This window comes from Excalfactoria chinensis, chromosome 6 (assembly GCF_039878825.1).
Source record: "Excalfactoria chinensis isolate bCotChi1 chromosome 6, bCotChi1.hap2, whole genome shotgun sequence".
Classification (NCBI taxonomy): domain Eukaryota; kingdom Metazoa; phylum Chordata; class Aves; order Galliformes; family Phasianidae; genus Excalfactoria; species Excalfactoria chinensis.
In genome coordinates this window covers 21872779-21898649 of record NC_092830.1, presented here as the reverse complement: position 1 = coordinate 21898649, position 25871 = coordinate 21872779, and the positions used below count along the sequence as shown (strand labels likewise).

At 36.9% G+C, this 25871-nt stretch overlaps 1 protein-coding gene across 3 annotated transcripts in view; it reads left to right on the top strand.

The window, feature by feature from the left end:
* The window catches only part of ERCC6 (ERCC excision repair 6, chromatin remodeling factor), a 44429-nt gene extending 25074 nt beyond the window's left edge, over positions 1-19355 (top strand). For 2 of the 3 annotated variants that reach the window (XM_072340576.1, XM_072340574.1), the window contains 13 exons: positions 5703-5873; positions 6321-6497; positions 7648-7764; positions 9168-9263; positions 10178-10396; positions 10755-10865; positions 11276-11395; positions 12522-12616; positions 14357-14502; positions 14597-15310; positions 15855-16056; positions 16408-16486; positions 16918-19355. In XM_072340576.1, coding sequence (XP_072196677.1) covers positions 5703-5873; positions 6321-6497; positions 7648-7764; positions 9168-9263; positions 10178-10396; positions 10755-10865; positions 11276-11395; positions 12522-12616; positions 14357-14502; positions 14597-15310; positions 15855-16056; positions 16408-16486; positions 16918-17352 — 2682 coding nt within the window. In that variant the 3' untranslated portion in view covers positions 17353-19355. The remainder of the gene's footprint in view (positions 1-5702; positions 5874-6320; positions 6498-7647; positions 7765-9167; positions 9264-10177; positions 10397-10754; positions 10866-11275; positions 11396-12521; positions 12617-14356; positions 14503-14596; positions 15311-15854; positions 16057-16407; positions 16487-16917) is intronic. The other variant, XM_072340575.1, reaches the window with a different exon arrangement.
* Positions 19356-25871: the final 6516 nt, after the last annotated feature.

Sequence of the window (25871 nt, the reverse complement as noted above, 5' to 3'; positions counted from 1 at the left end):
AACTAACTTACGTGATTTGGTCTGAGAAGATTTGAAGCCTTTCTGTTGAAGGTGGGCGTATCTGAGATTTAATCACTGGGAGTGCTTCTCTGTAAGAATGGAAAAGATGTGTTAATTTCTCTTCATTTGGCCAATATGTCAGTTCATATCACCTGGTTTCTTTTAATGATGATGGTACTTTATTGGTTTTCTTCAAGCAGTGTCTTTTCTGTCTTTTAATGTTATTGGCCAGTGTCTTAATAGGTATGTTCTTATTCCATTTCTTCAGATGATATCTCAGACAAACCAGACTTCTCAATCCATCATACTTTGCTAGAACAAAAAAAGGGAAAAGTTTAGTTTATGTTTTCTACTGACTGATTTCAGGTACCAAAAGTATTTTCAGGATTCAGCAAAGCATTTTTAAATTTCTCTTTAAATATTTATTGAATTTTTTGTAATAACATCAAAATGAGATGGTACACTTGATTAAACATATTGTGAGGTAATCGATGCCATTTTACAGTACATAGCAAAAAAGAAATAGTACATACTAATGTGCTAATAGCTTCCTGTTGTTCAATTAACTTCAATCCCTAAAAATGTGTTGATCTCAGTAACATGTTTGCGTGTCTTCCTAAATTGTGTGTGTTTATTTTGGGGTATATGTTAATTAATTAACTTGACAAACTGGGATCATTTTTTTTGTCTATCTGCAAGCATAGTCAGGTTTTCAGGATTGTACTTCCCCTTGTTGTCTCACAAATGCTTTGTCAAGAAGTTAAAAGAATACGCTGTGATCACTTTAGATGGGTTCAGTACTCTAATTCTGTCCTTCAGCTTTCTATAACTGCAGCAGAATGCCTTAAACAAGTGTCACTGGTAATGTCATCATCATCTCATACACATATATTCTTTGTTACTTCCTTAAGAAGACCAAGCTTCTGACTCCAATGAATTTTAAAAAATAGAATCATAGAATCATCTAGGTTGGTAAAGACCTTCAGGATCTTGAAGTCCAACCATCACCCTCACCTACTGAGTCCCATTAACTGGACATCAGACAATGAATATCTTCATGGATTTTGTGAAATGCTTTACATTGTAGTAATTGGGCATTGGGTTATTCATGATTAAGTACAGTATTGCAACTTATTCTGTGCAGGCCTGTGGAAGAGGAACTAATGATTTAAAAAAAAAAAAAAAAAAAGGGAAGATGTATTGAACTTAAAGTTAACACATGAGAATTACAGAGGAAAAGAGTTTAGTAATGACAGGTGTACCATGAAGCAAAGCCGTATTTTGTGGCTGAAGGAGCTAACATCTGTCGTCGGCCTTCAGCTATCCTCAAGGGAAAGTGGATTGGTAACTAGTGCTTTAGATGATGAAAGGTAGATGCAACAAGAAGTTGGATAGGTTTCCAAGACTTCAGATTTAGTCTGAAGCCATCTGGATGAAATACAACACTTGATTTTATTCCCCTTCCATTTGTGATAACAGAAGATCTTTTGGTTCTTCTGTGATGATTAGTGTAAGTAAATTGGACATCATGGGAAGAATCAGAGTGAAATAGTAGTCCTCCTCCATAAAGTCAGCTTTCAATTTCAGTGTGGTATAGCAATTGTGGCTGTGTCCTTTGGTACTGTTTTATGCTATTAACCTCCTGCAGTATTTCACTCTCAAACCTCATGTAGCATAATGTGACTTAAAGCATTAAAACATTTGTATAAAACTATACAATCTGAGAGGAATCATACTTCAGTTATCTTGATTCAGTATCTCAGATATGAGAGGAGGCTGTATTCTTGAGATCAAGGCTGAATTTTTAATTTCTCAAGCACAGATATCACTGATGTTATTTCTTCTTTCAGTTGGTAATCTGATCCACTCTGTAAATCCTTACCTACATATTCATTTATTCTAGTCAGACAGTGGACAAAATATAGGCCTCAAAACCAATCATCCCCTCATGATGCTTGCACCTGTGAAACCACATACTTGAAGACAACTTTGTACACTGTAGATCTTTAAGTCTTCTACCCTCACAGATTACAAAGATTAAAGTTCTTGGCATGATTGATTGTAAAGCCTTTATTTTAGTTGAAGACTCTGTTTCTGTGCTAGCGATTAAACTCAGATAAACTTTGTATCATGCCACAACAAATAACATTCCTCTTAAATATGTAGTAAGTGCTCTAGCTCATTTTATTGCAACATTTACATTATTAAACATTGTAATGTGTTCTTTTGAAGCCTCTTCATGGTGCCATTTAAATTGTTTTGTTGGGGGTAGGGAAATATTAGTGGATTTATAGGCTGAATTTATGGATCTCTGGGCTTAATGGTTGGTTATGAGATAGTGAAAAGACTGCTGAACAGTGCACTTTTGATTGATAAGTGATATAGTTGTGCAAGTGACTAGGTATTATCTTGGTGAGTTCACATGCGCCTTAAAAGTATGTGAAAGTTTTGAGAATTTCATATCTATCACTAGTCTAATTATTTGAGTCTGGTGTTACATGCATATTTCTATTTAAAAATATTAACGTTGTAATACATAATATTATGGAAGAGTTCATGTTCTTTTAAGTAGTCTTTTTTAAAAATACTTTAACCGCTAAAAAGATAAATCTGATTTCTTTATTTGCAACGTTTGAAACAATTGTGGTTTAGTAGCTTCAGAAACCAACTTGTATCTACTGCAAGGTCATCAGCAGAATGAAAAAGCTTTCTTCAGGGTTTGTCCATAGAATACATCTCTGAAACATTTTAGCCTTAAGCAGTGGTATTTGCTGAAAATCTTCTAGTCTTTGTATGGTACATGCATCCCAGAGAAGACAAGTCAATAATCAACACAATCAATGGCATCATTGTCTTAGGTGGTAATACTGTTCTTGAATTTTAAAAGCCTGAAACACTGTGTTGAACAAAACTATGATATCATCCTTATTCCATCTATTTGAATGTTCTTGTATTCATTAGCATCTTTTTAAGTAACAGACTATGGAATTTCAAAACAAGACTACAGATGTCTTATCTTTTGGCATTAGCAGGTTTTGTTTCTGAGCTGAACTTATTCTTGTATTTTTATTTTTTTCAGTTTAACAGTGTGTGACCAGAAATATTACACTGAAATGCATTCCCAAGAAAATAAATATATGTATAATACAAACATGCCTGAATCTAACCAAACAGGAACTGTGAATTAAAGAATACATGATAAAACAGCATAAATTCTGAAGTGCCACAGCTTCAAAATGTCACATCCAACATTAAATCCATTATCATGTTTTAAAAGGTTCTAAATTATTCCAAGGGCTTCAAATTACTGATAAGGCAACCTCCAAGAAAGTTCCCAATACAGTAAAACAACGGTTAATAGGTGTTGTAGTATGAGCTGTTAAAATTGTGGTGTTGTATTTCTTCATTGTCAGCAGAAATCCTTGTTTATTAAAAATTTAGCTTGAAGGAAACTTTAATTAATTACAGGTTCAGTAAATCCTGACTAGGATTCTGCTGTGGTGTGTTTACAGTCAATGGCCTTCATGTGCCTGTGTTTCACTTCTGTTCTCTGTGCTACCTGACAGCGTGATTTATGGCTGTTGCTTTCTGCTAGTCCACTGCTTGCCCTCTAGGAGGGATTGGTCTCTTGAGCCTCCATAATAACAGCAGCACTTTCACAAAACATCTTTTAATGACAACAGTGTAGCATTCTGTAAGTCAGGCTAATTGCAGACATACCCTATTAATTGCAAAAACTAGGAGAGGTTACATATTTTACAAGCTTTTAATTTGAAATCGCCCGAGATGATTTGTCTTAAGTGTTTGGGTAGAGATGTGTGCGATATTCTATGATAGGCCACGGCCGAGGCTATAGGACACCACTGCAGACTGAAGGCAGAGCACCAGGTAGAATTTAGCTTTGGTTGTCCCCACCTGCCTAGAATTCCTACTGTATCTGTAATATATGCTGTCATAAAGATAGCATATTTTCTCGACAGTTGTGATGTCAACATTATTTAATGCCTCAAGGTGTTTCAGGAGGTGGTGATCAGAAAGTAGAAATTCTTCAACAGTTAATTGCAGAAGTGTTTTCTTAATCTTGGATTATACCTTTGAGCAAGAAGTTATTGTAAGAAATTTTTCAAGAAGAGATCGTGGACACATCAGAGTCCATAAAGATGTTTTCCTTATTAAGGCACTTCAAAAAGTGTTCTTAACGTTTTAGAATGTGTAGATAATTTAGGAATCTTATTATTTTCCTCTTTGGACTTCCCTTTAGCAAATTCTGTGGTGGTTCTACTTTAAACATATATATTACATTTATTTTTTGTTCACTATGGAATTGCCTGTATGAACTTCAGTTTATCATATTCTGAACTTTAGTTCATCATATTCTGTTTTTACTCATTTGCTAATATGACATACTTTAAATTAGTGGTGAAATTCCCTTTCATTTTCCCACTGCAGGCTCAGGTCCTGTGTCAGGGAGGAATTGTGCAGCTCTTGGAAAACAACAGAGTAGCTAGTTAGTGTGCCCTAACACTGAATTTCTATGTAAAAAGGAATTAGGGCTGTGAAGCTCTTAATACAGAATGTGCTTCAGTTTCCTCAGAATTTGGGATAACTTGGACATCTTCTGCCTGATGACAGTGATTACTTCTGCAAGCAACTTGACTATTGAGAGTAATTTAAAACAAAAGTTGATAGTTACCACTGCATATCTTTCACATGGGCTGACTTGCTGGTTTTTTTCAGCATTTGTGGCAGCAACTAAAGAACTAGTCCTTTTATCCTACTTGCTGTATAAACACCGTATAGCAGAGAGAAGATAATAGCGAGGATACTCCCCTGGGAAGAAGAAAAAGAAAAAAAGAAAGAAAGAAAATTGGTTTTGTTTTCTCTTTCCTTTGTGAGCTTCAACGAAGTCATTTATGTCCTGATAGGCAAAGATAGCGCCTAACTCCAGTTGGTTTCTGTAGTAGCTAAGCACCTTGACGGATTTACCTAAATCCATGAAAATAAATAACATTCTGTGCTCTTTTTCCTTCCCATATAGTGAATTCACCCTTCTACTAGATTTATGCATGTAGGATAAATGCAGAAAAAATTAGATTCTTGAATACTTTGGTTGCTGTGAAAGTACTTAATGAAGATGATAAAGACTGGTACTGCCCCTAGATAATTTACAGCTAAAAATGCTGAACAGGGCAAAGAATATATCTTACTGGAAAAGCATACAATTTAGTGGCTAATTAAAATAATAATAATAAATTTAAAAAATCTAAAAATCCTATTAATGAAAAGGTAGACAGAATTTAGGATTTAACAAATATTTTGTTGTTTTAGTTTTTCACTTGTTTTCTTAAGTTCTGTCATGTCTTGGATGCAATGCATAAAGGTAGGTTTATAAAGTGCATATAGGAGAATCTGAAGAATCTGATTACTTGGATGAAGTTTCATGTTTGACTTACGGGACTTTGGGAAGAAACAAACTGGTTCCTTCTCATCAGGCTTCAGGTCCAGTTCAGTTCTATCAGATTTCCCAAGTGCTTCGTCTCCTATAGATAAGTCACAACATCAAAGACTTTTCTACACTGATTTTCTTTGTGAAGCAGATTTTCTGCTCTTTCAGAACTTTTTGCATGTACTGCTTGCATGTTCTTCAAGTCTGAATTTTCAGTCTCATTGTCTTACTGACACCTTCCCCTTTTTGTTTTTAGGTGAAACTAATTCGAGAAATTGCTTCATGCCATGGAATTTTAATTACGTCTTATTCATACATTCGACTGATGCAAGATAACATCCACAGCTATGACTGGCATTATGTGATTTTGGATGAGGGTCACAAAATCCGAAATCCAAATGCTGCAGTCACACTTGCGTGCAAGCAGGTACTTTATCAAAAATAAATGGAAGATACTTTTTTGATGGGTGGGAGTTGCCTTCCAAAATCTTGTAGCCTGTATTAAGCCAACAACCATTAATAAGGAGTAAAAGCATAAATATCTGCAGTATATATTTGACTATTTAACTTAGCTAATACTTTAAATGAGTTTACATCAGTATTTATAGAGGTAAGACTGACAAAAACATAATGTCAAATTGTGGAGGAATTTGCCATGAGGAACAATTGTCAGATGTTGGTGTTTATTTTCTGCTAATAGTTTACAGATGATGTATCACAGAAAGTTGCTTCTTTCAGGAGCGTGAGGCCATGTATTATTTTAAAATGAGAATTCATCGGTGGTGAAATTGAAAATCCACTGAGGCAGGGAATCATGTTACATTGTGAGCAATTACAATGGCTTTGTTTTGTTTCTGTTTTTATTAATTAATAGTTCCGCACACCCCATCGCATCATCTTGTCTGGTTCCCCTATGCAAAATAACTTGAAGGAGCTTTGGTCCCTCTTTGACTTCGTATTCCCAGGGAAACTGGGAACACTACCTGTGTTCATGGAGCAATTTTCTGTTCCAATAACCATGGGAGGATACTCTAATGCCTCTCCTGTGCAGGTAAATGCATTGAAAATTTCACTAGAAACTGTTCTATTGTTTCAAAACTGATTTTTTTAAGTGTACTTCTTACTGTGCATTCTGCACACAAATGATGGAGTCGTGCATCTGTGTTTCACTTCTGTGTATGTGGGAAAAAAAATGGTTCAACAAAATTAGACCATTTCTTCTATATAGGAATACAAAATAAGTGCAAATGTCTCTTGTCAAGAAGGTTGGAATTATTATAAATATTGTCTGAAATGAAATGAAGATGGACAAGTGTGGGGAAAAGACTCAGATTTTACTCTTATTAATGTTTGTAGTTGTGGTTCTCTTAAGCACATTTCAAGTTAGCTAACAGTTAAATTGCTCAGTAATCTGTAGACTAAAAGTTTCGTAGAGTTTCATAGAAACACAAGAATTTGCTCTAAAATATTATTCAAAATATTTTGCATGTATATGTTTCTACATTTTCTTTTTAAGCTTAAGTGCTTCCCTTGCCCAAAGCTTAGTCACTTACTTAATTGGACAGCTAATTTGTTTTTTTACACATCAATAATTTATTGTATTCTTTGTTTTGCTTTAAGAAAAATGAAGGTATTTTTAGCCATTATGTACAGTTAATACCCATCTCACACATCCATTACCCATTATAGAACCATATGTTCCATTTGAGGCCAGAGTGACCTTTAGTTTCTGTGATCATGGGGATTTTCTTGTACCGATTTTTTTTATTTTAATAGTCCCAAGTGGACACTAATCTTCACTTATTGTCTAGTAACCACCATTGCTTTGGGCCTCTTTTTTTTTCTCCTTGATCTTCAGTATATGCGTTAGCAGTTACTTATGCAGATTTTGGTTCTATGCAAGTCTAAAAACAAATATATATATATGTTTCAAGAAATCTCATTTCTGGTCTTTGAAATTCCACTGCAAATTAGTCAAGATAAATCAGTGGTATCTAAGGAAAAGTTATGTATGCAGTATTTACTGCAGCTAATGTGAATTTTATTGCAGTTCATGTTGTGTTAAGTAGGTAACCGTATGACCACATCAATCATAAGCCATCTCAGAAATGTGAACTTCCCAGTTACTAGTTATTTAATTTTGTGTGTTACTAGAATATCAAGAACCAAAATACTATTTTTTATTTTTCTTCCTTTTTCAGGTAAAAACTGCATACAAATGTGCTTGTGTGCTGCGGGACACCATAAACCCTTACCTGCTGCGAAGAATGAAGGCTGATGTTAAAATGAGCCTTTCACTTCCCGATAAAAATGAACAGGTTTGCTTTTTGTTACTGTTGGATCTGTGCCCTCTTCCTCTCCAAAGTTCAGACTTCCTGTGCTGATAGCAGTTAAAATGCTATTTTAACTATGAATGAAGCAGAGAGCTTTTAAGTTGCTTATTCTTTTCCTCTTTTTTCTGAGCATTAAATGGTCTTAATCTTACAGAGTCTGAACTTGTACACTCTTATCTAAGAAACAAAGGCTATCTGAAGTATGATCAGGCTTGTTTACTACAGTCCTCATAGGTCACAGATGCACCACAAGTGTTTTAGAATGGTGTATCTTTTGGATGCTTCAGCATTGATTCCTGTTGTAAAAGGGTTAACTTGCACTGCAAGCACTAGAGAAATATATAAACACAGTTCTTCCTGTTGCAAGTCAGCTGGACCTGCAAATTGTAATAAGTTTTTGAAACTTTAGCCTTTTGTTCTAGAACTTAGTATTTACACTACAAAGAGGTGGGATGTTTTTTTAGGAAATCTTTTGACTCAAAGCTGAGGAGGTTGTAAGGATTATTTAAATAAATGAAATTCCTACAAGTACTTGTTACAATTAGACTCTTCTGCCTCTCAGGTTTCGCAGCTTTGGGCTTTCTTGTCTTTTCCTAACTCTTTTCCTTTCTGTCTCTTCCCTCTAAAAGGGAAGCAGGCATGCCAGTAATTCTTTGTATGACATAAGAAATTAATAGAGCAGACTCCATTTCTGCTGTGCAGTCCGGTGACCTTTTTTAATCATATTTTGATTTTCTATTTACTTAAAAACCTGGACTACTTACTGTAAATAATGTACTCATAAGTAGATTAAACAAACTTTATTTTTATTATTGTCAGTCAGGGTTGCTGTGTAAGTTTGACTTGCATCATAATGTTGAGAGTCTTTCATGTTGTGAGGAAGTGATTTTATTCTCTTTTAACTCATGAGACCATCTGAAGAATCATTAACCTTAGAGCGTTAGTTTATAATGACAGTTCAACTTGTGTGTTCTAACATGTTGTTTTCCCATGAGGTTCTGACAATTTACAAGTTGTAAAGAATGTTACAAACACATGCTGGAAAGCATTTCTTATAAAAGAGCTTTTGAGAAAATGCTACTGCGTGGTTAGTTCAGTAAAGCTGGAAAATGGCAGCATTTCCAAATCTAAAGCAATATGAGAGGAAAAGGTAAAAGAATGTATAAGGGCACAGAAAAATGATGAAACTTATTTCAACATTTCTGTTCATTCTCTAAAAATCCTCATGAAGTTTAATTTATAATAATATCTATACCATTTTAATTCAGTATATCAGAGATGTCTGTGAAGTTTCACTGTAGCAAATCCCATATTGGAAAACTTTAAAATTTGCAAAGTCTGGTATTTACAAGTTGGACTTGAGCTGTTTGCTTGTTTTGTTTTGGTAGGTCCTTTTTTGTCGTTTGACAGATGAGCAGCGTCAAGTCTATCAAAATTTCATCGACTCTAAAGAGGTCTACCAGATTCTCAATGGAGACATGCAGGTTGGCATTAGTTAAGGTTGATGACAGGTAGAGTTTGATGGGCAAAGTCACAGATTACTGTTCACTTTCTTCTCACAGGGTTTTAAGCAGAAAGGGAAACATTCAATCTCAGCTCTGCTTTTGTGGATGTCTACTTTTCCTTTTTACCTTCGTAACTGTTCTGTGGATTATGTAGAATTTGGGCTTCCCATGTGACGGCATGACCAGATAAAAATAAGAAAAACTAGACCATAAATAATGTGGTGGCTCATCCAATTTTCCGTTTTGGAAGGTGCCGGGATTACTTTCTTTCAAAACAGTTTTTTTGAGTGCCCATTATATCAGATGAATTAATATCAGTTGTATTAAATGAATAACTAAACAGAACTTTTCTAGCATGATATCAAAAGTGGTTGCTTTCAGTATTTTGTGTTTATTTAAGTATGTTGACTCAGCTGTTCTTTGTTGCCATGTATTCCAAAAGGTCTATCTGCTATCCTCAAGGTCTGTTTGAAACTACTTGCTAACACGGGAAGACAGAGGGGAGATAGGATGGACACAATAATTTAATTGAATGAACTTGATGGATTTTCTTATTATTATTATTATTTTGAATAGGAAAAGCTTGACCATGAGCAATAGCTAGGGACTGCTTCTGCTAATGTGGAAGTTTTTACAGAATTCACTTAACCTTGTCATCAGAATAGACTCACAGTAATGTATTTTCATTGACCTTTTCCTACACTGATTTTTCTCAAAATGTTACATGAAACAAAAGTATTGGCATCCAGTGGCTCTTCTAAAGAGCAAACTTCTATTAAAAACACTCATCTTGTTTATGATTAGATTAATCCATTGTTATTTCTCATTCACAACAATGTATGTGTAAGTACTTGTCAATAAATAAAAAAGATATTTTCCCCTGTATTGTTCAGGTTTTCTCAGGACTTGTAGCTTTGAGGAAGATTTGCAACCACCCTGACCTCTTCTCTGGTGGTCCCAAGATTTTGAGATGTGTACCAGATGCTGACTTGGAGGAAGCTGATCAGTTTGGTTATTGGAAGCGCTCTGGAAAAATGATAGTGGTAGAGTCCTTGCTGAAAATATGGCACAAGCAAGGTCACAGAGTGTTGTTTTTCACTCAGTCAAGACAGGTAAGATGAGCTCACCACTTTTTGGCTTTTTACTAGTAAAACTAAAAAGTGTGTTAGTCCTGACAAGACTTGTAATTTAAAACAGTTGTTTTTGTTCACCTTCTTATGAAATTAGCAGGTTACTAGGAGGAGAAAAAAAAAAGTCTAATGTTGGATAATTGAAGACCAGCTTCATAGCTCACAAGCTACTCCAATTACAATACGTTGATGAATTTTCTGCTAACTTAAGATTCACAAATATTTGGTTTTCTTTCTTGTTTGTTTGACTGGCATTGCATTTAATACCAGAAATTCTCACAACTCAATCTTGTTCATTCTTCACATCTGGATTTCTTTATTTATTTTTTTTTTACAACAGATGCTGCAGATCCTTGAAGTCTTTGTGAGAGACAGAAACTATTCCTACCTCAGAATGGATGGTACTACAACAATAGCATCCAGACAGCCACTTATAACAAAATACAATGAGGTGAGATGTTTGATCCCATACACTGATGCCTATTATTGAGTATGGTGCCTGTGCTTAGCTTGAACTACTGGTGTTCATTTTTTATCTGTTTTTAAATATTTTGCATTTGGGAAGTTCAAATGAAACCACTTTCTTAGTGTGAGGGGGAAAATGTCATCATGGCTTTAATGTAAATTTTTTTCTAAGAAAAAAAAAAAAAAAAGAACATTGAAAAGGAAAAGTAAGTTTATTGGGCAACAGTAAAGGAAATTTATATCAAACTACTTGTATTTGTCAAAAGTGATATTAGGTAAACAAGGAAATTGCAAAGGATCTTTGCAAACAATAGTAATAGAAGAACGCAGGACATAACAAAAATGGTCTTGTTCTTGGATAAATCTTCCTTTAGTAAGTTCTGTTCTGTGTTACAGGACAAATCCATATTTATTTTTCTTCTGACAACTCGTGTTGGTGGTATTGGAGTTAACTTGACTGGTGCTGACCGGGTTATTATTTATGATCCTGACTGGAATCCCAGTACGGACACGCAGGTGAGTTTGTTCACTGCATTCTGTTCAGCAGCTACATTGAAATAAAGCTGAAGATAGAAAGAGATCTGTATCCCTGGTGTTAAAACACTATGTTGCTCTTTCCTAAGTTGTTGTTGCCAGCAATGGTCAATTAGGGGACAGTTCCATATTATGATTGCTCTTTTGGAAAAGCTATTATCAGTGGTTCCCACCACATCCCTTTTATATTGTTACATGTTACCACTCTTCAATATTGTGGACTCATATAATCAGTGTAGCAAAACAAACAGTTGAAATGGCTTGTTTGTTTGCTTTTTCCCCTAATAAATAAACATAGTAGATGTATTGTAAGGAAGAGTGCAGCTGTTCAGCCATTTGAACAGGCATGACTGTTCATGGTGGCAATGCAGAGTAAGAAAAGGAGAAAAGTTTTACTTAAGTTGGCTTTATCACTCGTCATATGTAGCTATGCCTATAGGAGAAGCTGCTTTTAATGGTGAGACTCTGGGTTAACAGATCCCTGAATGTTATTTGGGGCTTATGTGTTTAAGAGGAATAAATTGTTTCTGATTGAAAGAAATCCTGAATAGTTCTGAGATCTGCAAGTATTCAGATCAAGAGGAGTCTGTTTTAGTGCTTGTTTTGAGAGCTTTTTAAGAAAGTTTTCAGTTTAGAATAATGAGAATATTTTGAAGGAAAATTTTATATTAAAGATGACTTCTGAAATAACTTTGTTTCAGAACAAGTTTATTTAAAGTATTTACTAGGTATGAGTTCTGATTTTAAGATAATAATTTATTCTTTGAGATTTTGCATAGATTTCTTGCTACAATTGGATTCTTGCCTTTCTACATACATATTGTAGAATCATAGAATGACAAGGTTGGAAAGGACCTACAAGATCATCTAGTCCAACCACCCTCCCATTACCGTTGCTACAACAAGCCACTAAACCATATCTCATAGCAGTATACTTTTTAAATTGTTTTCCTCTCCTTCTGAGTTAGTTGTCCTAATGCTGTAGAAATACTACAACGATACATCTGTTTGTTAAATGTCCAAACTAGGTTTGATAGACTGGTATTGATAGTTCCCTGTCAAACATGTCTAGAAAGCTAATGTTTAGTAACCAAACCTTGTGTTCCAGGCTCGTGAGCGTGCTTGGAGAATAGGTCAAAAGAAACAAGTGACTGTGTACAGACTTCTCACTGCAGGTACTATTGAAGAGAAGATATACCACAGGTCAGTCAAAATGATTCCATGGATATAGTCCTATGCTCGAGAAAATGTTTGCAGCAAACCTGAGACTGTCTAACAGTAACACGCGTGAGAATGTGCTCATATTGAATGCAATCCTCAGCTTTCACCATAACAGGCATGTGTTGCTCTAGCTCTAAAATTCACATGCTAAACATACTTCACTTTGCTTTAGCTGCTGTGTCCAGTGTACAAAGAATTCACTGTAAGGAAGAATGTAAGCCTTAGCACAGAAAATGGGCTGCATATTCAAAAGATGAAACTTGACAAGTCTGAGGTGCAATTTGAAATCAACAAGCTTTTTTATCCTCAGAATATGTAAAGATAAATGTTATATGAACATATATATTTGCTGTGCGTCAAGCCTAATTATATTTTATTCCCAAATTGTTTCAAAATTCAATAATTAAATCCCAAGAACTGCCATTTATTCATGCCATTTATTCAAAAATGTATCTGGAGTCTTAAAGTGCTTGCATTTCTGAATAATGAAATTGTTTTGTTTGCTTTCCCATTCAGCTTTCTCAGTAGTTAGTTTCACTCACATGAATTCCAAGTGAACAACATGCGTGGGAATCCTCTTGCTAGGTATTGCTATTTAGAACAGGAATATCCTTGAAAATGCGGATGAATGAATGGAAAGTGCTAAATAATGAAATACCAGCACTTACTGAGTGCATTTTTTTTCACTGCTTTACCACACTGATGTAAAGCATCTGCTCTTGGTTGGCTTGCATCCCTCTGGCATGTATGTGTTTGAACAACAGTGACCACATCAAGGAAGTGGGCTCCAAGGGTCAGGACAGCCACCAGAAATCTATTTTATCTCCAGAACAGTGCAATAGACTTAATGCTTTAAGCAATTTGTCTTTTTCTCCTTGCCTTATGTTTTCCTCTCTGCAAATAAATGGTCATCCCTTGCAGAAACCTTTGAAGCTGTTAATTCCTTAAAACTCAAAAGTCTTCTGATGGGTGCACTGCAGTACTTGATGCTGGTGTTTGAATATAGTTTTGATATTTACATATTTTTAAAATGCTGTCCTTATTTAATGCCAACAGAGCTAAAATGATGTTGATAATACTTATTTAGAACTGTTTCTCATTTCTATTTGGGATGTGTTTTTAATAACACATTTAATATTTAATAATAATGCTTATGACAATCACAAAATTATGTTGTATAAACGCAGCATAAAAGTAGATCTACAAATACTGGCAGACTTTCTTCCTCTCAAACCCAATAGTTTTCTCTTTTCACTGATTGCCATCCAGACCTCACCAGTAGGCTATGAGCTACCCTGCTGCCTTTGATTCCTTTGACTATTAAAAATGACATTTGAAATGAAAAACATGATCATGTTAAACAGCTTTCTGATTGCTATATATGTGAACTTTTCAATTTTAATGGACAAAAAAAAAGTAAAAATCCTAGCTGTGAAGTTATTTATTGCTAAACTAACAGATGCCTCACAGGACATTTCAGGATGGTGGTTACCTGTTGTGCTATGGGATTGTTGTTAAACAGTAAATCCCCACGTTTAACAATTTAGTTGGTTGTTTGAAAGTTACCAACTCAAGATTGTCTTTTGGAAGCTAACATCATCTTCCCACTGTTTAATCATTCTGCAGGGTAACATTTGTGCTTAAGTACTGTAGTCAGTACTTAAACATAACTAGATGTTGTTTCCTGCATAAATTACTTTTGGTTTGTTTGTTTGTTTTTAGACAAATCTTCAAGCAGTTTTTAACAAACAGAGTGCTGAAAGACCCTAAGCAAAGGCGCTTTTTCAAATCCAATGATCTTTATGAGCTATTTACTCTGAGCAGCCCAGATGTGTCTCAGGGGACAGAAACAAGTGCAATTTTTGCAGGTACACTTTTTTTTCCTAATACTTTTAATACAAAAAAATATATATAATGTTTGAAGTGTTTGATAAATTGATACTAAGTTTATTCATCCCTCAGGCACAGGTTCAGATGTTAAAGTCCCCAAACATCAATTGAAACGGAAACTTGAAAGGCCAGCTGATGATGACGCTTTGAAAGGTGGTCTCCATCTAAAGAAAAGCAGCTCACCAAAGTACAGCAAGTCATCTAGCTCCCACTCAACCAGCCATGTGTTAAATTCTTCTAAAGCAACAGAGACTGGTGAGGAAGCCAAAGGAAATTCGGAAACTTTTGACCAGAAAAGCTATGCAAAAGATAATGCACAAACTGCTACTAATATGAATTCAGTGAATAAAAGCAAGCAAGAAAGCTTGGAAAGAGCTGATATATCTCTGTCCCAACCACTGCATGGTGATACAGAATCTTCAGAGAACACCACGGTGACTGAGGAAGAACATGAAGTGGTTAATGAAAATGTTGAGGGAGATTTTAGCCTTCTTTGTGGTGCAGATGGCTCTCAGGAAAAACAGGTTGATAAAACAGGAGATTCACAATTGGATAATAATCACTATAAATGTACCTCAAAAACAAAGCACAGAGTGGATATGCTATCACATGACAGCCATAAAGAGAAGTCTAAGAAGAAGCAACACAAAGATGCCAAGTTTGAAGGGGAGCGTATTCCTCACCTGGTGAAACAAAAGCGCTACAGGAAGGAGGACAGTGAAGAGAAGGAGTTAGACCCAAAGAAAAATGATGATTATGTATTGGAGAAACTCTTCAAGAAAACAGGTAACTTTTGTTATTGGATTTCTGCAGCAGTGACAGGCTATTTAAATAGATGTGTGCAAAGCTTATGCAAATGACAAAGAGCAGTTTATCTAGTCTGTTACTGTCATGACATGTTAAAATATATTCATTACTGAAATTTCTCAGGTAGGAGTGTGCTAGTTGCCTTCCAGAAACTCCTTAGGATATGAAAGTAGTACAGTGTTCATTTTGGAAATAAGTATGCAACCAACCTTCATTTAGGCAAGAGTTCTACTTCTGTTTGTCCTGTCTGTAACAATATAAATGATCAGTTTAACCACATAATTGCTAAGTCTTTTGTAAATAATGACCTCATCTGCACATCAAATGTGGTTTACTGTCAAATTGATTGCTCAACCCATAGAAGGGGGATCTCTTACTAGAAATGACTGTGTTGAAGTGCTGAATGTAATCGATCTGAAAATGAGAGGGGAAAAAAAAAAAAAGATTGTGGCATTCACTTAAGGTTACCATTTCAATTAATAGGTGTCCTCCTTCAGCTTTTCTTGTGTGCTCTGTTTGCTAGGGGTACACAGTGTAATGAAACACGATGCCATTATGGAAGCTTCCAGTGCAGATTATGTGCTGGTAGAAGCAGAAGCAAACAGAGTGGCCCAGGATGCACTAAGAGCCTTGAAAGTCTCTCGACAGCGATGCTTAGGAGCTGCTTCTGGTGTGCCAACATGGACAGGCGTGAGTGGTCTTTCAGGTGCACCATCAAGAGTAAAGTAAGTTTGTTTCTCACACCGCTTATTGATAAATAGAAGAGTTCCTTAAAATGGTGTGGATTGTTTCTTTTTGTACCCAGTATTTGTAGTAACATGTATCATTTTTCATTTGTTTCAATGTGTTTCTTTTTTTTTTTTTTTAATATTTAATAGAACAAAATGACATATTTTGAGGCTAGAAAGTAGTCAGTTCTGAAGGATAAAAAAGCATTACTGTTCCACAGTACAGAACAGGGAGGGTGGTAGAGCGTCCTTAAGAATCCTAGAATGCAAACCCAGTCACTGGCTTTGGCAAAAGTATCCTAATTTTGTGAGAGATTTCTCATGGAATTAATTCTTCTGCATATTTAGGAGTCGGTTTGGTCAAAAAAGAAACCCTATGCTGCTTTCTTCACATTCCACTTGTGCATCACCTGTCAAAAAGTGCAAGGTAAGAAAGACAAGCCAGTATTTATCTTTTAGTAGCTTATATGTATGTATATATATACATATAGTGAAATATTCTGACTTATGCAACAAACCTGATTTGTTCTGATCTATACTCTCATAGCTATTCTTCATATGATTATGTAGACTTCTAGAATTTTCATTCACCCAAGAATTTTTCATTATTTGATGCATCACCTTGTCTATTCAGATACATCAAACTGCAGCATGCACTACTTGTCTGTCTAAAGATCAGCAGAGCTTTTCTTTCACTTCCTGAGTTCTAAAGTATATATTCAAGTTGAGACTAAAGTATACGGGCTCTTTGCTGTATGTTACAAACGTGCTCACGTATGATTTAAGTCTAAACGGCAAGCAGATTTTGTTAAAGATTCTGTGGGTCTCAAAATACATGATCTATATGTTTATTCATAGGATGCAGATACGATGAAGAAAGAAAATGTGAAGAAGAATAGTTCCAATGGGCACTTTGACGGAAAATCAGAAACTGGAGAATCATCATCTAGCATATTAGATTCTTCATCCTTATTAGCTAAGATGAGGGCGAGAAACCATCTTATTTTACCACAACGGACAGGGAATGAGGGAGATGAGAATCTTTACCAAGCACCAGCTCCAGCCCCAGGCTCAACAGAATACGATGAATTGCTGGTGGATGTGCGGAACTTCATTGCATTCCAGGCCCGTGTGGACGGCGAGGCTAGTACTCAGGAAATACTGCAGGAGTTTGAGTCCAAACTGCCTGCGGCACAATCTTGCGTCTTTAGAGAACTCCTCCGCAATCTCTGCAGCTTTCATAGAAACCCAAATGGTGAAGGTGTCTGGAGGCTGAAGCCAGAATTCCGCTGACCTCTGTCACGAGAAAGCACCGGTTTGCACTTGTCCAACACTCTGCTGTCAAAGACTTACTATTTATCTTTTGACATGAGGAATTTGTGTTTGTGATTTAATAAATGACTTGAACAGACAGTGATGCAGCACTCACTGCAGGCTTAGTGCTGGCTGCTGGCTTCATTTCCAGTTTTAACTGTTTGTATGGGAGTGCTACCTACCTCATAGGTGAAGCAATACAAAGTATCACCTTTTCTTTAAAAGAAATGATGGGATGAAGAATATGTGCTGACTTTTTACTGCAGTAAGAGCCATGGATGTTGCCGTGGGTGTTTATTTGATTTCTGTGAAATTCCAAGAATTTCTCTCAGTTTTCTGTATGTTACTTAAGTGGTCACTGAGCGCACAGTGTAACATCAAAAAAAAAGTTTGTGATCAGCATGAGAGATTCACTTGTACTGATGAGAGTATTGAAATCATTAAGAAGCTTTCGTTAGTAGTGAGAATTTGCTTTTAATGTTTCTGCTTTCATTGTTGCTAGCATCTAACAAATGCAGTGTGACTTACATTACTGCTTAACTTGGAAAATAATCTATTCCCACAGAGGTATAATCACAAAAATAAAAAGCCTGACAGTTGATATTCATGAAAAACTGATTGGATTATGAAAAACTAATTTACCCTATAATCACTGATTCAGTCATAGTCCATGAGCAGTCCCACCGTGGGCAGTTGCTCAGTGTAGTACTTCTTACCAGTGAGATAACAGTTACTGCTGTGTTTGTTACAGGCTGTGGACTGATAATTCAGATCCCGTTACATATTTGTAGGTTTCACTCTTAGTGATTTCTGTATAGGAAACTTTCCAGCTCCCTGTTAGCACATAGCCTTTTACAAGGATCAAGATTGTCAGAGGAGGAATGTTTTTACTGTATTTTGCTGAATATAATCATGTGTTTACACAGTCATAATATGGTCTATAACTTCTGTATGTGCTCCTGCCTATTCTGTAGATAGGTGGATAGAGATAATCTCAGTCTTCCTGGCAGTCAGATACATTCTAATAACAGTTTTCTTCCTGGAAGGGAGAATCTGACTATGCAAGTGCTGTGTTAGAGCTTTGGTGTGCTAAATAAGGAAATTTTGGGGGAAAGAATGGATCGGTTGTGAGAGAAAAATGACAGTCTTGTGCATCTTCACAGCAACAATAAGTTACTCTTAAAGTAGGAACAATTAGATGTACCTAATATCCTCACTGTCTCTAAGTTTTTGAGAAAAGGGAAATCTGAGTTACCTGTTTTTCTTTATTTTGAGTACAAACACTGGAAGGTGAATGGTGAAGCAAGAATACAAACTGGGTTGCTTTATGCTAAAGAAAAGTAGTCTTTAAGGTATTTTCTATGGCTTTTCCTTCTGTTCTTATTCTGTATTAAAGGATCTGCAGATATTTGCAGAAAAGTGGTGCTTTACTGTTTCAATAACCAATTAGCTTTTCACAGACTGGCATTGGAGAGGATAGACTCAGAGAATCTGCTTTTCTTCCTTACGATATTTGAAGGTAGGCCTCGTGCACCTTTTCCTGACACCCTTTTCTGATATGGTGACACTTATTTATATACTCTTTCTGGAAGAATACAAAACCAAGAATCAGGATTGCAATTGCAGAAATGCTTAGCAAATTGTAGATCTGTTGATATGACTTAAAATTGATCAGTATAAGAGTTAAAACAATACAATCTTACTGTTCTCTCCAAATCTGTAGAGTATTTCAACTAGGTTTTGGTGTTGTCCACAACATACATCCCTATCCATGCCCCAGGAGCAATCCAGGAATTCATCTGTCAGCAAAGCTGCTGTTGTCACCTTAGTTATCAGTTCTGGTGCCCTGTTTTATGTACTACTTTCAGTCTTAAAGACATTTTTCCTGTACCAAGGAATTTTTGGAGCTTCTTACTGATGATCTGTTGATGTTAATGGACCTGCATGTGCTTTTGTAAATCCTTGGCTTTTGCAGACTTATTAAAAAAAGTAGAAACAAAAATCTGTTTTAGAAGTCTTTCTGAGCTGGGGGGGAGAATGGAACGGGGATGCCATCTTTTCCTGTGTAGTGTAGCTCTATGATTAAATGGTTCTAATGATCTCTAAATACAAGTCTGTTTTTCATGCAACTTCAAACTATGTGCCCTAGCAACTAGGTTTTTTCCAGTACCAGTGGATGTTTATAAGGCTGAATGAGCATTAGTATGATACTCAGTACAAGTATGTTTTAAAGTATTTCATCTCAAAAAAAAATAAAAAAATAAAAATAAAAAAAAATCTGTGAGATTAAAGGTCTACAGACTGACTTACAGGTGAAAGTTCTTCTGGAATGGCTGAGACATTTGACAGTGAAAGTTATTTAAGAATAATCCTATTCTTATTCCATCATAGATGCTGTATCTGACTTTGTTTCTTCAGCTGTGTAAAATCAATTCACTTCTTATCTTTAAAGAAGATACGAAGCAGTTCCTGACTAATGATTATGCAGTCAGTTGCATTTACCTTCAGGTAGTTTATAGGCATGTAATATTTTCAAAAGCTTTTATTTCACCCTTTCCATTTCCTAAGCATCCAGTGCTGCTGTGAGTGGTTGTTACTTCATGTATGACTACAAAATTCACTCTGTGTGGAATGCTTCTATCTTACAGTTCTTACCTCATTGGGAAGGAGAGAAAGAAAGATCAAAATACAGATATTGTAATCAAGTTAAATCTTATTAAAGTGAGCCATTTCAGCCTGAAACAATGTAGCCCTTAAATAGAAAGAAAAAAAAAAAAATGTTTTGTTTCATGCTGTAAATATTTGGGAGGCAACTCTAGCACTGGTTACTAAGGTACTTTATACCCCTTTTGCATCCTTTTCTTTCTTTATATTCTTCCCAGCATTTATTCTCCGTTTGTAGATCCTTTTGATGAACACTTGAGTTTGTTGGTGGTACAAAATTTCTCTATTGTAAGAACTAAATTCTGACCTAAATGTCTAAATTTTTTAAAGGTTCTGCTGCAGGTGGTTGATTGCCCTACCACAAAAGAAATGTTAGCAAGATATTGAATGGATAGATAGGTAGGAGTGAAACAGCGATTTACAGTAATGGAGAGTATTATTAAATCCATAAATGAGTGCTTTGGCTCAGCCTCTTCTCAGTGGGGTACACTGTGAGAACTGAGTCTAGTACAGCTAATAAATGTTATCCTAGCAAGTAAAGTGGTACAGAATTGGGCTGTTAAATTGGGAATTCCTGGATTCAGGTGATATTCACTTATACGCATACCCATTTGTACGCAAGTGACATGGTCTGCTTTTGATTGCTGCTTTTGATTCCAAAATTGCTTAAACTTGACAAATTTTGATGGTCTTGCTAGTAGTGCAGTCTCTGCCTCTCAAGAAGCTACAGCAGGACAGCTACAATTTTCCAAAGGGCTTCACAGAATTTTTGTTGTTCATAAAACCTTTCAGTACTTCCTTTCTCTGAGCCACTTGATCTGTAGGTCTGAATTTTCCAGCTCCACTGACACTGATGGGCTGACTGTCATTCCTCGAGGACCTCACCTTCTAACACGGGCCTTCATCAGAGCTAAAAGGCATGTCATCTGGAATCCTGCGTGCGCGTGATTGAAACAGTCACTGAATGTTAATCTTTCTCTGATCTCTGTGTGCTTATTGCTATTGCTGTGTGGGAAGGACAAATACAGGAAACCTGTGTTCCTGAAAAGAGTCTATTACACCTTTTTTTGTTATTGTTTCTTTTTAGTTTTGGGGAAGATTAATCTTGTGGGCTTCATTTTTGGCCTGAACTCCAAATGCAGTTTGGGACACGTTTTTCAAAAACCATGGAGATGGGTGAAGGCAATGATTTTAGCAGTCATTAAAAGGTAAGTTATACTTCATCAGTGAAAAAGATGTCCAGGAAGGCATCACCTAAGTAGAAAAAGCAGTGTGATAGTTATTGTTAGGGGATGTGTCCTTCAGGGAAAGCTGTCACAGGGGGAAGCAGCGTTTGAGTAATTCATTTGCAATTCAATTGACAAACCAGTCTTAAAGAAAACAGCATCTCAACTGATGTTTTTTTTCTAAAATGGTAACTAATTGCTCCAGTATCATGTAATGCTGTTTTTAAGATGAGGAACTGGGTAGGTGAATAATAAAATTGGTGGATTAATACCCTGCTTGCACCTCTTTTGAATGCTGCTGTGATTCCAATGCCAAATGTTAGCCATACCAGTCTAAGTAGTTTTCTCTCCTGGATAGAGAAGGTGTTGAAGAACGGATATACAAAGGCTGCTCTGGAAGTAATGCCTTCTATTTCTATATATTGGCCCTCTATGTCAGAGACAGATGTTGATGTATGACAGTGGAGGTTGAACCTTCCCACAAATATTCCCTTACAGTTTGCTGCTGTGTGACAGATTGCAGCAGAGGGGCAGTCTGAGAGAGTGGAGTCTAATGTGGAGGTGTGTATGAAGCAAAGATGTTGAGTTCCTCCATGCAGAAAAGAATTGTACCCACTGACACTCATCGATGTTTGCTAAATGTCTATGGAGACCAAACAGTGAAGCAGTGGGTGAGGTGTTTCAGCAGTGGTGACTGATGTAAAAGACAGCTGTGCACAGCTGTCACACCATGAAAAGAATAGTGTGTTGATCAGCTCATCTGTGCAAATCAGAAGATTATAACCAGGGAACTGTGTAGAGAGCTGAATATCAGCTTCTGTATGTTGGAAATGATGGTGGCAACACTGGAATATTGCAAAGTTTGCTCCAGATGGGTCCCACAAATGCTCATACAGGAATGGAAAGAACACCATATGCAAGTTTTTCAGAATCTATTGAACAGCATGTGAATTCCTCGTCTAGGAAAATGTTCAAGACAAAGCTCTGAAGAGGTAAAGTGATATGCACTGTCTTGGGGTAGGAAAGGGGTGATTCTTCTGGATTTCCTGGAGCCTGGACAATCAACTCTGACCACTACATTGCAATGCTGACAGCTAAAGGCTCAAACCAGTTTAGCTACCGAAGAAGGCAGCCTTTCTCTTGCAACACAGTAACACCAGGTTCCCACACCAGTTTGGATTCGTGGAACACATTGCCCATCTTGTCTAGACTGTCCTACACTCCAACTGCGTGGTACAGATTTGGCCCCTTCTGACTTCCATCTGTTCAGGCCAATGAAAGATGGATTACATAGACTACATTTTCCTAGAAACAACGTTGTCATAGCAGCTGCTAAACAGGGGGTCACCTCCCCTGGTACAGATTTTTATGAGCATGGCAAGCAAGCTTTTGTTCAGCACTGGTGAAAATGCACAGTTAATGGTGGTGACTATGTTGAAGGACAGGGTTTTGTAGCTGAGAATCACTTTCAAATAGTGGTATTGTACTCGTTGTAGTTGTAAACTGTTGTAGTTTCCATGGAAATAAATAGCAGAGGTTAATTTTGGAGTGACCTACGCATAAACAGTTCAATGAGAAGAATGAGCTATCATGATGCAGTTCCTCATGTGCTGGTTGTGATTGTGCTTTCTTAGATGATACATTAAGTTCATGAAAAGATGAGATGTTAAGAGACCCTGTAGAAACTTCTATCAGTTCTTGGCCAATCCATTAATTAAACCATCAGGAAAATTTAGAAAGGAATAAAGTTAGGCAGTGTAGTCACTGAGATCATTTAAAACCTGGTGTAATCTGTTTGTTTGGTTTTGTAGGAGCAGGGAGATCTGAATTCTGCTATAAACTGTTCAGGGACTTTGGATGAGATATTTTATTGCCTTCTTTTCCACCATCTGACTGGTTCAGTCTTTAGGGAGAAAGGCAAGAAATCTTTCACATTTTTGGAAATGCTTCAGGAAACGATTGCAGAGTACAGAGAATCCTAGTTGGAAAAACAGAAGGTAATATGGCATCTTCTTGTCTAGATCATGAATTCAGTAACTGTAGTTTGCACAAAACTATCATACAAAAAGCTGACAGTCCAGTTTTTGAAGGGCTTGAGTAGGGCACATGCCTTGGAGTCAGGATGTGCTGGCGAGTCTGCACTTGGGAGTTCTCCCTCCCTTGGGAGAGATATTTATATATTAGATAAATGGTAAAACCTCTCTGCTACTTAAGGCCATTTATAATTTCCCTGTTCCAACATTCAAGCTATATGCTGAATGTACGCTTACTAACTCAGTGGCTCTCTCCATCTACCCACTCCTCATGGGATTGCTATTCTAGGCTCTAGGGTGATGTCAACATTCCTATTTCACGTGGTATTGCTGATGTGGTACGGGTCCCATTCCTTTAGATAAGATTGAGAAGATAAATCTTAGTAATTCTTAGCTTTCACTGGTGACTTCTTTTTGCTGCCTCTAATGTTAGAAGCAGAGAGAAATCAGACCCCTCTCATGCAAGGGTAGTTCCTCTTTTCTTTATAAAATGGCTCTACAGCAGCTGCTATGAAGCAGGTGAAATACTTTGGGGTTTGGTTTTTGTTTTTGTTTTTATTTTGTTGGTATTTCTTTGCTCCTAGCCAGAAAAATCCGCCATGAAGTCTGCAATGCATCACACTGTGCTCAGGAAACCAAAAACAACTCCTTTGTCCAGAAAGAAGAAATTACTGTGAGTCATCAAACTAGAAAATATGGAACCTGGACAGATGGTGCACAGAGAAGAGTTAAGCCACTCCTCTGAGAAAGAAGCAACTTCCAGCCTGCTCTGCTCACTAGTTTCAAGGGGTTTGTGCTAAAATGAAACGAATACTGACAAATTAAAGGAAAAGGGGAGCTATAATTAGAGCTGAGCTCTTTGTTTCTGAACAGCAGAACTGACCATGCATTTAACACCAAATTTGTTAGGTCTCTGAAACATGCAACAAAGGCTCACAAGTAGATGTTGTTCTGCCAGTTAATAATACAGTGGGATAACCATGCTGTTTCAGTGTTGCTGTCCCATGCTAATTGCTGTATGATCAAAGATGAGGTTTTGATAGGCCACAAAATGAACCCCACTGTTCTTACCCATGAGCTATTCCTGAAAGCCTGGCAATTTTGAACTCTGCAGACCCTCCAAGCTGCTTATCCAGCCATTTGAGAGAGTGAGAAAGAAAAGCAATGCCAGTGCTGAATTCTTTGGAGAATCCACCTATAATATTATGTTGTTAGCTGTGTATCATAGTTCCCCATAGATTCCCTGCTTTTCCTAGGCTCCCAAACCCACACTGCTAGTAACATGTAAGTGGAGCAAACACACTATCTTTATGGTACAGAACAGGGATGTTGAAGCCTTGCACTAATTGCAAACTAGAATGTAGTATCATCAGTGGAGCTATGACCAACTCCTGTATAAGGCTTACATAAGTGGTGAGTCATACACTCTTACGAAAGAATAAGGAGCAAGGCTTTCATTATGTTGTTTGCCTAATCAGAAATATGAAAATAAAAGAACACAGCACTCAGTGGGTTATGTTTGGCTAACGGTAGGCTAGAATTTCTGCAGTTGCACTACTGTGATTGAGGCATTTCATTGCTTGTGGTCCCAGCTTATATTAAACAGAGAGGATTTTTTCATAAATCTTTGCCTCTAGGGCAGAGTTAAGGTTGTTTGGGAACCCTAGCTATGCATTTCCAGGCATTAATGTCTGGAAGCAGCACCAGGGGAACAGAAATGGAGGTATATGCCTAGGGAGGATACTAGGAGTAAATGAAGAGGCCCAAGGGCAGCACATGGTTTCTGAGGATGAGCATGTAAAGAAGTGGTGGAGTGGAAGCTGAGCTTTTAGGATGACTGAAAAACAGTCCTGTGATGATTTCTCGTATCTCACTAGCTTTTTTCATGCTCTTAGGCAGGTTGTTGCAATGAGTATTACTTCAACCACCAATCACTGCTGTTAGCCATGAGCTGAAATACCTACAGCTCTTTGAAGACAACTAAAGAATTTTGAGGACTGAAGTTGGCTGCAGCTTTATGTGAACCAAAAGTGCTCTTTAAACTGGTCTGATGAACCCATCACCACTTCTTCTTTTCTTACACCAGTTCCCTGCCCCTCCTGTGGTGGGCTGGATCAGCAAAATATCAATAACAACTTTTTTGTTTGTTTGTTTATTTGTTTCCTCCAAACACTTGGCTACAGGAACAGCTGAAGACTGGAAGGAGCGATAACAGGAGAGAATCTGAAACTGAAGAGCCACACTGCTAAGAGCCTTAGGAACTCAAGGCCCTGGAATGTGTCCAAGGGCAACAAAGCTATGAAGGATCTGGAGCACAGGTCTTACAGGGTGTGGCTGAAGGAACTGGGATTTTTCAGCTCAAAGAAGAGGAGGTTCAGGGGAGACTTTATTCCTCTCCACAACTGCCTGAAAAGAGGCTGTAGTGAGGTGGGAGTCAGCTTCTTCTCCCAGGCAGCAGCAATAGGATGAGAAGTACTGGTCTTAAGATGTGCCAGGGAGGTTCAGGTTGGATACTGATAAAAACTTATCCAAAAGAGTGGTTGGGCACTGGAATGGGCTGCCCAGGGAGGTGGTG